The 15,106-nt window shown below is 38.6% G+C and overlaps 2 protein-coding genes across 7 annotated transcripts in view; both read right to left on the bottom strand.

The window, feature by feature from the left end:
- Nucleotides 1-15,106, bottom strand: part of LOC109456203 (uncharacterized) — a 366,695-nt gene that overhangs the window by 129,988 nt on the left and 221,601 nt on the right. The gene's annotated exons all lie outside the window — the stretch shown is intronic.
- Nucleotides 3,163-4,170, bottom strand: LOC109436008 (olfactory receptor 7D2-like). The gene has a single exon (XM_019714209.3). The coding sequence runs from the start codon at nucleotides 4,099-4,101 to the stop codon at nucleotides 3,163-3,165; it is 939 nt and encodes a 312-aa protein (XP_019569768.2). The 5' UTR covers nucleotides 4,102-4,170.

The raw sequence follows: 15,106 nt of genomic DNA, 5'->3' as shown, positions 1-15,106 counted from the left end.
ATGAGATTCAAATTCTGGTGGGTGGTATTAAGAAGCAGTCATTAGTAAAATATTATACAAATAATTACTTAATTATAAAGGTTGTTGACATAAGAATGTCCAAAACTTGTAGAGAATTTTTCATGAGTTTATTTGAGCCAAACTAATAACAATTGCTGGGAAACAAGATCTCAAAACTGCTCCAGAGAATTGACAGTTTTGCAATTCCTTTTATATACTTGGAATTAAGAGGGAATATAAGGAAGATTTTTATGAAAATGGTAGAAAGCAAGGTGGGGGATTCTCTATGATTGGATTACAGGACAGTTAACAAGATTGTGCTTCCTTGAAGCTGGTTATGCCTCCAAGGCATAACCTCTGGCATTTCAAAGGTTTGTTAACCTCCGTGCACAAGAACAATGGACAGAGTTCACTTTAGGCAAAAACAAACCTTTTACTAAAGAAGTTATAGGGCTGGGCATGACTATCCACATGACCTGCCCAGTTAGGAATTTATGATCAGATCACCCTGTGAGGTTACTATTGGTCACTGATTTGTTACAGAGCCCCCTTTTCAATCACGGATGACATAGTATCCACTCAGGGCATATATCCAATGGGGGCCATATACTCGTATGTTCTTAAAAGGTGAAATCACTCCTGGATGAGTGCCATGACTGAGAAGAATCAAGGAAAGGAAAATACAGAAAAAAAACGAAGTGTCAGGAAGACCCTGGTTTTCCTACAGCCCACACAGAATGAACCTAAAAGAGTCAAGAGAGTCCTTGCATGAAGAAGGAGAGCTTAGGGCTGAAATAGAAGCGTCAATGCCATTTTATGTATAAACAAATGAACACATTTTAGTGACCTCAATGGTCTATCCTCCATCTATGTATCCAACCTTACTTCTAGTAACTCAGCCATAGTGCCACCTATCTTTCTTATTGTCATACTCTTGAATGTCACCCAAACTTACTGTCCAATTAAATTTCTACCTATTATTTTTTATTCAACATTCAAGCATATTCTCCTATTAGCAGTTTTTCCTGTTACTAAGTATTGGTGAAGATGTGCAAAATTTGGAACCTTCATGAATTCATTGTGGGAATGTACATTGGTGTAGTCACTTTGGAACATAGTTCGACAGTTTCTTTAAAAGTTAAACATAAATTGGGCTGGACTGGTGGCTCAGACAATGGGAGCTCCGTGTTCCTAACACCGAGGGCTGCCCGTTCGATTCCCACATGGGCCAGTGGGCTTTCAACCACAAGGTTGCCGGTTCCTTGACTCCCCCAAGGGATGGTGGGTTTTGCCCCCTGCAACTAACAACAGCAACTGGACCTGGAACTGAGCTGCGCCCTCCACAACTAAGATTGAAAGGACAACAACTTGACTTGGAAAAAGACCTGGAAGTACACACTGTTCCCTTTCCCCAATAAAATATTTTAAAAAAAAGTTGAACATAAATTTATCATACGACCCAGTAATTGCATTCCAAGTTATCTACCCAAAAGAGGTGAAAATGTGTATCAAAACAAAGACACTTGCACAAATGTTCACAGCAGCATTATTTACAATATCTCCAAACTGGAAATAACTAAATGTTTATCAATTGTAAATGGAGAAGCGAAATGTGGTGTGTGTGTGTGTATTCTAATATATACATATATATTAATATGTTAATATGTATATATTAGAATACTATTCTGCAATTGAAAGAAATAAAATATTGACATGTACTTCCACATGGATAATTCTAAAAAACATATACTAAGTAGAAGAAGCCAGATACAAAACACCACATATTTTATGATTCCATTTATAGAAAATATCTAGAAAACACAAATTATAAAGACAGAAAGTGATCAGTGGTTTCCTAGGGCTGAGGTGGGAGTGGGAATGAACAGCAATGGGCAAAAGGGTACTTTTTGAGGTGACAGAAATATTCTAAAACTGGATTTTGTTAATGATCGTGTAACTCTATAAATAATTGCTAAGGCCATTTAACTTACTGAATTTCATGTATGTAAATTATACCTCAATAAAAATGTTAAAAAATAAAATTTTAAAGAGTTTTCGTGGAATTATTCAAGGAGAGTTGGAAACTTTTACTGGGCAGGCTCATCCAAGGAAGTGACACTGATACAGTAGCTCCAGAAAAATGCTTGTTTGGGGCAATGTTAAATTTTGCTGCAGTTTTATGCATTTATATCGGGGGTGCCAAAATGCTACTATTTATGCCGGGGGTGCCAAAAAAATGTATACTAGTGGACACTTCAGTCAACGTTGCTCAAGCAGTAGTTCACTGTAATCAGAAGTGTCTGGATGCTGATGGTAACCACTTTGAGCACCTCTTGTAATTGCAGAAGTCAAACATGACTTGTATTCTTCTTTTGTTATTGGTATATATTATTACAATTTTTAAAAATTGAAGTTAATTGGGGTGACAATGATTAGTAAAAAAATACAAGTAAAATTATATAGGTTTCAAGTGTACAATTCTGTAATACATCATCTATATATCACTTGCGTGTTCACCACCCAGAGTTAGTTCTCCTTCCATCACCATATATTCGACCCCATTTACCCTCATGTACCACGACCCTCCCACCTTACACTCTGGTAACCACTAAACTATTGTCTGTGTCTGTGAGTTTTTGTTTCTGTATTTGTCTGGTTCCTTTGTTGCTTTCAGTTTTCTATCCTACATATCAGTAAAACCATATGGTTCTCAACTTTTTCTGTCTGAATTATTTCGCTTAGCATAATCTCAAGATCCATCCACGTTGTTGCAAATGGCACTATTTCATCTAAACTTATGGACCTTGGGTTCAAAGAGGATTTTATGAATTTGACATCACAGGCAAGGGAAGTAAGAGCTAAATTAAATGAGTGGGACTACATAAAAAAGCTTCTGCACAACAAAAGAAACCATCAACAAACTAAAGAAACAACAAACTGAATGGAAGAAGATTTTTGCAAACAATGCCTCCGATAAGGGGCTGATATCCAAAAGATCAGCTGTTTAAATGTGTGTTGAGGATAAGGAGAGAGCAAAGTCATAGACCCTTCAGGACTTGATGAAAGAACAAGACAATTTGAGAGACTCAAGAGTAAGAACTTCTCAATAAAAGTTTCTTCCACTGGTGCCCACAAAACTCAGACCTGGGGCCAGTGGATCTATCACAGACAAGCGGTTGCTCTGCTGAGAAGCCTCCCCAGGGCACCTTTCACATCTTTGTTCCTCAGGCTGTAGATGAAGGGGTTCAGCATGGGTGTGACCACGGTGTACATCACAGAGGCCACTGAGACTTTCTGGGGAGAGTGAGTCATTGCAGAAGTGAAGTACACCCCAACGCCTGTCCCATAATATAAAGAAACAACGGAGAGGTGAGACCCACAGGTGGAAAATGCTTTTCGCTTTCCTCCCAATGAGGACATCTTCCTTATGGATGAAGCAATTCTTGAGTAGGAGAAAAGGACACCCCAAAGGGGGAAAACGCCCAGCATACCGGTCATAAAGTAGACCAGTGTGGTGTTCAGGAAGGTATCAGAGCAGGCCAACTTGAGAACCTGTGTCAGTTCACAAAAGAAATGTGGAATTTCAAGATCTCTACAGAAGCTCAGATGCGTCATCAGAGAGATATGGAGGAGGGATGTGATGACACTAATGAACCAAGTAATAAAAACTAGCAAGCCACTCAGGCGTGGGTTCATGATGACCATATAGCGCAGGGGATGACAGATGGCCACAAAGCGGTCATAGGCCATCACAGTCAGGAGTAGAGAGTCTATGATAGGAAAAACCATAGTGAAATATACCTGAGTGAGGCAGTTCATGTAGGAGGTGGCTTTGTTCTCTGTATGGATGCTCACCAGCATCTGGGGGACTATGGTGGTGCTAAAACAGATGTCCACAAAGGACAGGTTGCAGAGAAAGAAGTACATGGGTGTGTGGAGGTGGGAGTCAGAGCTGATGACCAGGATGAGGAGCAGATTCCCAAGCACAGTGACCAGGTACATGGACAGGAAGAGCCCAAAGAGGGGGGGCTGCAGTTGTGGATCCTCAGACAATCCAAGGAGGATGAACTCAAAAATTCCTGTTTTGTTTCCTGCTTCCATGTAGCTGATACGGCTTTGAAGGAAGAGACAAGAACATCATGAATTAGCACAAACTGGCACCCTCCGCATAATTGAAACATTGACCATGCCCTTCACTCAAGAGATTTATAACGTTGGTCATCTTGTCTAAGAGTTGGATCTCCATTCACTCATAAATGGAATCCAAAAACTGGAGTCTCTTATCCCAACCGCCCACCTTAAGTAGTCATTTTATTACAATGAAAGCACAGTGGAATCCTACAAAATGGAGACTAGAATTCCTGGCTTGGACAGATAATTTTGGACAAAGGAACCAAAACCGTACAATGGAGGAAAGACAGCCTCTTCAATAAATGGTGCTGGGAGAATTGCAAAGCCATGCGCAAAAGAATAAACTAGACTGCTATCTGTCACCATGCACCAAAATTAACTCCAAATGGATCACAGACCTAAACATAAGACCTGAAACAATAAGCCGCATAGAAGAAAACGTAGGTACTAAACTTATGGACCTTGAGTTCAAAAAGGACTTTATGAATTTAGCTTCTGCACAGCAAAAGAAACCATCGACAAAATAAAGAGGCAACCAACGGAATGGGAGAAGATTTTTGCAAACAGTGCCTCTGATAAGGGGCTAATATCCAAAATATATAAGGGACTCATACAACTCAATCACAACAACAACAATAACAAAAAACAATTCAATTAAAAAATGGGCAGAGGACCTGAAGAGACATTTCTCCAAAGAGGACATACAAATGGCAAATAGACATATGAAAAGGTGCTCAATCTCACTGATCATCAGAGGAATGCAAATCAAAACCACCATGAGATATCACCTCACACCTGTCAGAATGGCTATCATCAACAAGACAAATAGTAACAAGTGTTGGAGAGGCTGTGGAGAAAAAGGAACCCTCATACACTGTTGGTGAGAATTCAGTTGGTACAGCCGTTATGGAAGGCAGTGTGGAGGTTCCTCAAAAAATTAAGAAGAGAATTACCACGTGATCCAGCAATTCCTCTCCTGGACATATACCCCCCAAATCTGAAAACATTTATTTGTAAAGATGTATTTACTCCAATGTTCATTACAGCATTATTCACAGTGGCCAAGACATGGAAACAACCAGTGTCCTTCGATAGATGAATGGGTAAAGAAGATGTGGTGTTTATACACAATGGAATACTATTCTGCCATAAGAAAAGATACAATAGTACCATTTGCGACACCATGGATGGATCTTGAGATAATTATAGTAAGCGAAATAAGCCCCACAGAAAAAGTCAAGAACCACATGATTTCATTGATATGTGGGATATAAAACTGAAAAGCAACAAAGGAACAAGACAAACAAAGAAACAAAAACTCATAGACACAGACAACAGTTTACTGGTTACCAGAGGGTAAAGGGGTGGGGGGTTGGTGGAAGAGGGAAAAGGGGATCAAATATACGGTGATGGAAGGAGAACTGACTCTGGCTGGTGAACACACAATGTGATATATATAGATGATATATTACAGACTTGTACACCTGAAACCTATGTAACTTTACTAACCATTGTTACCCCAATAAACCTTAATTCAAAAAAAGTAAAAATAAAAGAAGGAAAATAAATGTTTACACTCTCACTGATAGAAAAAGTTTCACTATTATTAATGTCTAAAGAATACTAGTTAATTAATGAGAGAAAAATGACTGAGGACCAATTTAGTTGGGAAGTGGGTAGAACAAGCTTCTCTGGAATATGAATATTTGAGCTGTGAGAGGAAGGCTGGATAATTGTCAATGAGGAGAAATTTTAAAAGGGCAAGTATTTGGGGCTGAGAGAACAGAATTTCCAGTTGCAGTTTGCTCAGTGAGCTTGGTAGCAGAAGGCATTTTTAAGAGAGAAGTGAGATAGAGAACAGAGCATTAGGGTCAAGAGGGACAGAGTGCGTGAGCTCCACAATCTGAATATCCTGTACTATTCCTTGAAGTGCCTCTCATGTGGGTAATTTTATATTTACTTGTGGATGAGAGCTTGTAACTTTTTTTTAAATTAAAGTTTATTGGGGTGACAATGGTTAGTAAAGTTACATAGGTTTCAGGTGTGCAATTCTGTAATACGTCATCTATATACCACATTGTGTGTTCACCACCCAGAGTCAGTTCTCCTTCCATCACCATATATTTGATCCCCTTTACCCTCATCTACCACCCCTCCCCCCTTACCCTCTGGTGACCACTAAACTATTGTCTATGTCTATGAGTTTTTCTTTGTTTGTACTGTTTCTTTGTTGCTTTCAGTTTTATATCCCACATATCATTGAAATCACATGGTTCTCAATTTTTTCTGTGTGACTTATTTAACTTAGCATAATAATCTCAAAATCCATCCATATTGTCGCAAATGGCACTGTTTGCTTACTGTTGTCATTCCATGCACTTATCTGGTGACTGGCACACAATAGGAACTCCACACCTACCAATCTTAGATGTATATTAAAGATTGAGACCAAAGGCATGAACTATAACACATGAAGAAATCTTTGAGCTCTTCATATATTTGGCTTAACCCTGCTAAATGAGGAAACCAATGACAATTTTTTATCCCAATAAAGAATTGTTGTGTAGAATTGCAGACAACAGGACATTATATGTTAAAATATTGTGTTAAATTCATGAACAGACAAAGAGTGCCTGCTCCAAATTCAACTATTGATATTCTCCTGAACACTTACAGAGATTAGTAAAATGAGGAAAGGAAATTAGCTGGAGTACCAAACATCAGAAATTATATTATTTGCAGGTTATACTGTGGACACTAAGGTAGAACAACAATATAGAACTATTAAGTGCTATTGGTGAGTCAACTCTGCTGCAAAAATAGTTAGGGGAATATAACAGAACAATCCAACCACATGAACAAAACAGACAATACCTTGTGCACAGTAGATCTCCAGTTAGTAGTTAATAAATAAATGATTGAACACAGTAAATCAAGAGGAGCCTACAGTTATGGGAAAGAGTAGAAAACAGGTGGAGACTCTCCAGAAAATAAATTATTGAAGCGAGGCTCTAGATTCCAAAAAGACAACAAGAAGGAAACAACAAGGACTGGACAAGACTGGTTTCATGGGAAACTGAAGTACCTTCACCATCAGTGACTCTATAAGTATGAGACTGTCCCAGGCTCATTATTGTAGAGGTAAAGCCCAGTACCCACTTTGTTTTCCTTTTTACTCCACCGGCCCTCGCTGTGATACAGTGGCCCTCTCTCGAGATTATCACTGAAGCTTTCTGTTCTCCAAGGTGTGTCCTTGGGAAGCCCTTGAGTTTTCACTTGGCGGGGATGAGAGAAATATAGGCACAGCCAGGAATGTGTTTAAAGTTTCCAGCCTCTCAAGGGTTGAATCCTCAGAGCTCCTCATTAAATAAATTGTTCTATTGTCTTTCCACTCTCCAAAAAATTCAGCTCCCTTGTGGAAAACGTGCCTCTCATGTAGGTAATTTTATGTAAAAGTGCCTCATGTGGATAATTTTATGTTTACTTGTGGATTAGAGGTTGTAACTTTTTTTTAAAATTAGGATGACGACAAAGTTACATAGATTTCAGGTGTACAATTCTGTATTACATCATTTATAAATCCCATGTGTGTTCACCACCCAGAGTCAGTTCTCCTTCCATCACCATATATTTGACCCCCTTTGCCCTCATCTACCACCCCCTCCCCCCTTATCCTCTGGTAACCACTAAGCTATTATTTGTGTCTATGAGTTTTTGTTTCTCATTTGTTTGTCTTGTTCTTTTGTTGTTTTTGGTTTATATACCACATATCAATGAAATCATATTGCTTTTTCTGTCTGACTTATTTCGCTTAGCATTATATTCTCAAGATCCATCCATGTTGTCACAAATGGTCCTATATCATCTTTTCTTACCACCAAATAGTATTCCACTGTGTATATATACCACAACTTCTTTATCCATTCATCTATCAAAGGGCATTTTGGTTGTCTCCATGTCTTGGCCACCGTAAATAAAGCTGCAATGAACATTGGAGCATACGTGTCTTTATGGATAAATATTTTCAGATTTTTTGGGTAGATACCCAGGAGAGGCATTGCTGGGTCATACGGTAACTCTATTTTTAATTTCTTTAGGAACCTCCACACTGCCTTCCATAACGGCTGCACCAGTCTGCATTCCCACCAACATTGTCTGAGGGCTCCTTTTTCTCCACAGCCTCTCCAATACTTGTTACTATTTGTCTTGTTGATGATAGCCATTCTGACTGGGGTGAGGCGATATCTCATTGTGGTTTTTATTTGCATTTCTCTGATGATTAGTGATGCTGAGCATTTTTTCCTATGACTATTTGCCATTTGCATGTCCTCTTTGGAGAAATGTCTCTTCAGGTCCTCTGCCCATTTTTCAATTGGGTTGTTTTTCTGTTGTTGAGTTGCATGAGTTCCTTGTATATTTTGGATATTAGCCCCTTATCGGAGGCACTGTTTGCAAAAATCTTCTCCCATTCAGATGGTTGCCTCTTTATTTTGTCGATGGTTTCTTTTGCTGTGCAGAAGCTTTTAAGTTTGATATAGTCCCATTCATTTATTTTAGCTTTTACTTCCCTTGCCTTTGGAGTCAAATTCATAAAATGCTCTTTGAACCCAAGGTCCATTAGTTTAGTACCTGTGTTTTCTTCTATGCAGTTTATTGTTTCAGGTCTTATGCTTAGTCTGATCCACTCTGAATTAATTTTGGTACATGGTGACAGATAGCAGTCCAGTTTCATTCTTTTGCACGTGGCTTTCCAATTCTCCCAGCACCATTTATTGAAGAGGCTGTTTTTTTTCTCCATTGTATGTTATTTGCTTCTTTGTCAAAAATTATCTATCCATATTTATGTGGTTTTATTTCTGAGTTCTCAATTGTATTCCATTGGTCTACATGTCTGTTTTTCTGCCAATACCATGCTGTTTTGATTATTGTTGCCCTGTAGTACAAGCTAAATTCAGGGAGTGTGATACCTCCAGCATTGTTCTTTTTTCTTAAGATTGCTTTGGCTATTCGGGGTCTTTTGTGGTTCCAAACAAATCTGATGATTTTTTGTTCTATTTCTTTAAAAAATGCCATTGGGATTTTGATGGGGATTGCATTAAATCTGTATATTGCTTTGGGTAATATGGCCATTTTAACTATGTTGATGCTTCCAATCCATAAGCATGGAATGTTTTTCCATTTCTTTGTGTCTTTTTCAATTTCTTTAAAAAATGTCTTCTAGTTTTCAGCATATAAATCTTTCACATCCTTGGTTAAGTTTATTCCTAGGTATTTTATTCTTTTTGCTGAAATTCCAAAAGGAATTGTTTTTATTTTATTTGTTTTCCCGAGATTTCATTGTTAGTATATAGGAATGTAATGTACTTTTGTACATTGATTTTGTAGCTGGCCACATTACTGTATTCGTTGATTGTTTCTAATAGCTTTTTGGTGGAGTCTTTAGGGTTTTCTATATATAGCATCATGTCATCTGCAAAGAGTGAGAATTTAACTTCTTCATTCCCAATTTGGATGCCTTTTATTTCTTTCTCTTGCCTGATTGCTCTGGCGAGGACTTCCAACACTATGTTGAAAAGCAGAGGTGACAGGGGACAGCCCTGTCGTGTTCCTGAACGTAGAGCAAAGGGCTTCAGTTTTTCACCATTAATTATGAGATTAGCTGAGGGCTTGTCATATATGGCCTTTGTTATGTTAAGGTATTTTCCTTCTACACCTATTTTATTAAGTGTTTTAATCATAAATGGATGCTGTATCTTGTCAAATGCTTTTTCTGCATCAATTGATATAATCATATGATTTTTGTCCTTTATTTTATGTGATGTATCACATGGATGGATTTGCGTATGTTGAACCATCCTTGTGACTCTGGGATGAACCCTACTTGGTCATGATGAATAATCTTTTTAATGCATTGTTCCATTCGATTTCCTAGAATTTTGTTTAGGATTTTTGCATCTGTATTCATCAGAGATATTGGTCGGTAGTTTACTTTTTTGTGTTGTCCTTACCAGGTTTTGGTATCAGGGTAATGTTGGCCTCATAAAATGAGTTAGGGAGTACTGTCTCTTCTTCAATTTTTTGGAAGAGTTTGAGCAGGATTGGTATTAGATCCTCTTTGAAGGTTTGGTAGAATTCACTAGTGAAGCCATCTGGTCCCGGACTTTTGCTTTTGGGAAGGTTTTGGATGACTGATTCAATTTCGTTGCTGGTGATCGGTCTGTTTAGATTTTCCAGTTCTTCATTGTTCAGCCTAGGAAGGCTATGTTTCTAAGAACTTGTCCATTTCTTCTAGGTTATTGAATTTGGTGGCATATAGTCCTTCATAGTATTCTTCTATGATCCTTTGTATTTCTGTGGCATCTGTGATAACTTCCCCTTTTTCTTCTCTGATTTTGTTATTAGTGTCTTCTCTCTTTGTATCTTAGTAAGTCTAGCCAAGGGTTTGTCAATTTTGTTAATCTTTTCAAAGAATCAGCTCTTTGTCAGATTAATTTTTTTCTATTGTCTTTTTGTTCTCTATTTCATTTAGTTCTGCTCTGATTTTTATTATTTCCTTTCTTCTGCTGACCTTAGGTTTCATTTGTTCTTCTTTTTCTAGTTCTTTAAGGTGTAATGTGAGGTTATTTATTTGGGAGTTTTCTTGTTTCTTGAGATAGGCCTGTAATGACATAAATTTCCCTCTTAAAACTGCTTTTGCTGCATCCCAAAAGTTTTGGTAGGATGTATTTTCATTGTCATTTGTTTCTATGTATCTTTTGATCTCTCCTCTAATTTCTTCTTTGACCCGGTCGTTCTTTAAAAGTATGTTGTTTAATCTCCATGTGTTTGTGTTTTTTCCTGCTTTCTTTTTGCAGTTGATACCCAATTTCAAAATCTTGTGATCAGAGAATATGCTTGGTATGATTTCAATCTTCTTAAATTTGCTGAAGTTAGTTTTATGTCCCAATATATGGTCTATCCTTGAAAATGTTCCATGTACATTAGAAAAAAATTGTAGTCTGATGTTTTAAGATGAAGTGCTCTATAAATGTCAATTATGTCCATTTCATCGAATGTGTCATTTAGGGCTGCTATTTCGTTATTTATTTTCTGTTTGGATGATCTATCCATAGCTGTCAATAATGTATTTAGGTCACCTCGTATAATTGTGTTTTGGTCAATTTCTCCCTTTAGTTCTGTTAGTAGTTGCTTGGTATATTTTGGTGTTCCCTGATTGGGGGCATAAATATTGATGACTGTTATGTCTTCTTGTTGAATAGTCTCCTTTACCATTATGAAATGTCCATCTTTGTCTCTTGCTATCTTTTTCACCCTGAAGTCTGTTTCATCTGATATCAGTATTGCTACACCTGATTGTCGTGTGGGGCGGCCTGCAGGGTCTCAGCTCCCGTTCCCACATAAGAACACAGGATGTGGCTAGGCAAAAAAGGAACACCCACAGAGCCATAGGTAGGGGAGTCATACCACTATAGTCTCACCGGAGGCTGGGTGAGACACACGCAGTAGTAGCCACATGATCCGCAGTCCGCCATTCACTTCTCTGCCTGCCAACCAACAAACCAATCAATGCAGCCCTGCAGTTACATCAGTAGCCAACTGGCTAACTGGTCACAGCTGATGGCCAACCAATCACAGCTGATGGTGATTCACTACCTGAGCCAGTACCTGCCCACGTGAGGCTGAGAGCCTGGAAACTGCTCTCTGGGGCTTGGCCCCCATACGGTTTTCTCTGGATACCATTTGCTTGGAGTGTCAATTTCCACCTTTTCACTTTGAGTCTATGCTTGTCCTTGTAGCTGAGACGTGTCTCAGCAGTATATGGTTGGGTTTAGTTTTTTGATTCAATCTGCTACTCTGTGCCTTTTTATTGGTGAGTTCAGTCCATTTACATTTAGGGTGATTATTGATATGTGAGGATTTCCTATCATTCTAGCTTTAGTTTTCTGGTAAGATTGTGTCTCCATTGTTTCTTTGCCTTTTTGTTGTTGTCTATTATTTCTGTGTGGTGGTATTCTATGATGTTTCCCTCTGTTTGTTCTTTAATTACAGTATATATTTCAGTTCTGAAATTTTTTTGAGTGGTTACCATTAAGTTTATGTAAAAGAAAGTTTGATATTTAGAGTATTCCATTTTCTTCAGCATGCTTATTTTCTCCATTCCCATATTCCGGTTCAGGCCTTTACTCTCCCCCCTTTTTATGTTTTGGTTGCCACAAATTGTCCTTGTTGATGGTGGTTGAACAGCCTCCTTTAGTATTTCTTGTAGTGCAGGTCGTGTATTAGAAAATTCCCTCAGCTTCTGTATGTCTGGAAAGGTCTTTGTTTCTCCTTCATATTTAAAGGATATCTTTGCTGGGTATATTATTCTTGGCTCATAACTTCTCTCTTTCAATAGTTTGAATATTTGGTTCCACTCCCTCCTGGCTTGTAGAGTTTCTGCTGAGAAATCTGATGATAATCTAATGGTCACATATTTCCATATCTTTAAGTTCATTTTCTGGAGACTTTTCACTTTCTTTCTGAGCTGTCTTATTGCCTTTTTTATTCATGGCAATTAATGATTTATTATTTCTCTTCCTAGACATCTACAGGAGTGGGTTCTGCAACAGGGTGATAGGAAGAGGTCTTTCTTTTGTTTTCTAGTATGTGTTGGTAGAATGTTTTATTTTCTCTCTGACTGCAGCCCTTTTTTCTCTCTCACACTGTAATGTTCTGTTTTCTCTGCACTATTCCAGCTTCTCACATAATGGGGGGATTCTCTGGAAGGTGGGCTTCTCCTCTGTTAACAGTTTGACTGGGTCATAGGGCGCCGCGTCCCTGTGGGGATGCGGAGAGCTTTTGAAGTTCCAAAGCTCTTCCTACACCAGATTCAGAGCCCTGTGTTTCAGTAGTTCTGTTTACTCCTGCAGGGATCTGCCCAGATAGGTGGGGACAGGGGCAGAGTGAGTTGTGAGAGGTGGCCCAGAGCAATGGCAGCAACCACCACCACAGCCAGTCCTGCCTCCACAGCTCCCTCCCCTTTGCCGGAACTAGTTGGGCTGCAAATCTGTGTCTGTGGACCACAGTTCTCAGAATGCAAATATTCTGTTCTTTTGATCTGACACTGCTACTGTTCCGCTTCTAGCACTGGGCAGGTGGGGGGCAGGGTGAGCTCTGGGAGGGTAGGGAGGGGGAGGCTAGTCTCAGTGCCTATGGCTTCCGTTCTCTGCGGCAGTGAGGGCTTAAACCACCGTTTTCAGCCTTCTTCCCTCAGTCTTTGCTCCGAGCTCTCTGCTGTGAGCATTGGGTTCAGCCGTGTTACATGCTGTCCCCTCAGCCCTGTGGGCCATAAGCAGAGCCCTAGCAGTCTGAGTTCTTCCCTCTCCCACAGATGCGGTAGTTCCGGGATGCAGCGAGCTTGAAGCTCTGAGCTAGGTCTGCATCCTGCGCCCAAGCGGCCCCGTCTCTGCACTTCTCCCTTCCCTCCTCCCCCACTCACACAATTTGTCCACCTTTAGGTGAATTCGATAGTGAGCCTCTTCGTCTTGCCTGTCTGCTGTGCAGGGAGTCCTTTGTGGAGTTATAGCTGTTTAATTTGTTGTAAATTCCAGGGGAGATTTCCAGAGGCTCACCTCATGCCGCCATTTTGATGTCGTCACTTCCGGTATTTTTCTTCATTAAATTTATTTATGAAATTATTTGATTAATATCTGTCCCTTTCATGACTGAATCATAAACTACACAAGTTCAGATCACAGTTTATAAAATTTACTTATCCTGGTATCGTCAGTGCTTTGTTCTCAAAATGCACAAAGTTGAATGAAGGTTGAAACCTAAAATAATCATATATAACACAAACAAGAAATCTACAAGTTAATTTCACATTAACTATATATGCAGCAACCTGAAAAAGAAGTAAAATGAAGTTATCTGCTTGATAAAATATCACACTCCCTTATGAATTAATGTTCATCTGAAAAGTACAAAAATAATATTAGAAAGTCAGATAACAAAGTCAGATAACAAAGTATTTGCATGAATAAATCAATGCAGAAAATAGTGAGTTTCAACACAAATGCATGAAATAAAATTTAACAGTCATCAATGGGAAGGGAACAGAGTAAAACTGCGGTGTCACATAGACTAGAAGGATACTGCTTCCAAGTGATAAAGAATCGCTAAGTTAAACCAAGTGTTAATCCAAGACCCATCATTAAACCTTAAAAAACAACAACAAAAAAACAAGAAAAACTCACAAGAAGCAGAAAGGGGAAATTATGCCTGCTGTTTTAATTATTTAACATTGTTTGGAAATATATAGCCTTCCTATACTGAATCAAGAAGAACTGGAAAATCTAAATAGACTGATCAACAGTAAGAACATTGAAACAATCATCCAAAACCCAAAAGCAAAAGTCCAAGACCAGATGGCTTTGTTAGTGAATTCTACCAAACATTCAAAGAGGATTTAATACCTGTTTTCCTCCAAAAAACTGAAGAAGAGGCAATACTTAACTCATTTTATGAGGCCAACATTACCCTGATACCTAAACCTGGTAATGATAACAGAAAAAAAGAATACAGATGCAAAAATCCTAAACAAAATACTAGGGAATCAAATACAACAATACATTAAAAAGATTATACATCACAATTAAGTGGGGTTCATTCCAGGGTCACAAGGATGGTTCAACATACACAAATCGATCAATGTGACATACCACATAAACAAAATAAAAGATTAAAATGTGATTATATCAATAGATTCAGAAAAAGCATTTGAGAAGATAAAACATCCATTTATGATTAAAACACTTAATAAAATGGGCATAAAGGGAAAGTACCTCAACATAATATAGGCCATGTACGACAAACCCTCCGCTAATATCATACTTAATGGTGGAAAATTGAATGCTTTTCCTTTAAAATCAGGAAAAAGACAGGGTTTTCATGTATCACCACTGTTATTGAACGTAGTGTTGGAAGTCCTAGCCAG

The sequence above is a fragment of the Rhinolophus sinicus genome, chromosome 15 (assembly GCF_057876585.1).
Source record: "Rhinolophus sinicus isolate RSI-liver-muscle chromosome 15, RSI-T2T, whole genome shotgun sequence".
Lineage (NCBI taxonomy): Eukaryota > Metazoa > Chordata > Mammalia > Chiroptera > Rhinolophidae > Rhinolophus > Rhinolophus sinicus.
The sequence above is the reverse complement of the archived record's forward strand: the minus strand, read 5'-3'. Positions and strand labels throughout refer to the sequence as shown.

Coding starts and splice junctions, on each gene's coding strand:
- LOC109436008 (XM_019714209.3), bottom strand. CDS start 4,101: ATGGAAGCAGGAAACAAAACAGGAATTTTTGAGTTCATCCTCCTTGGA.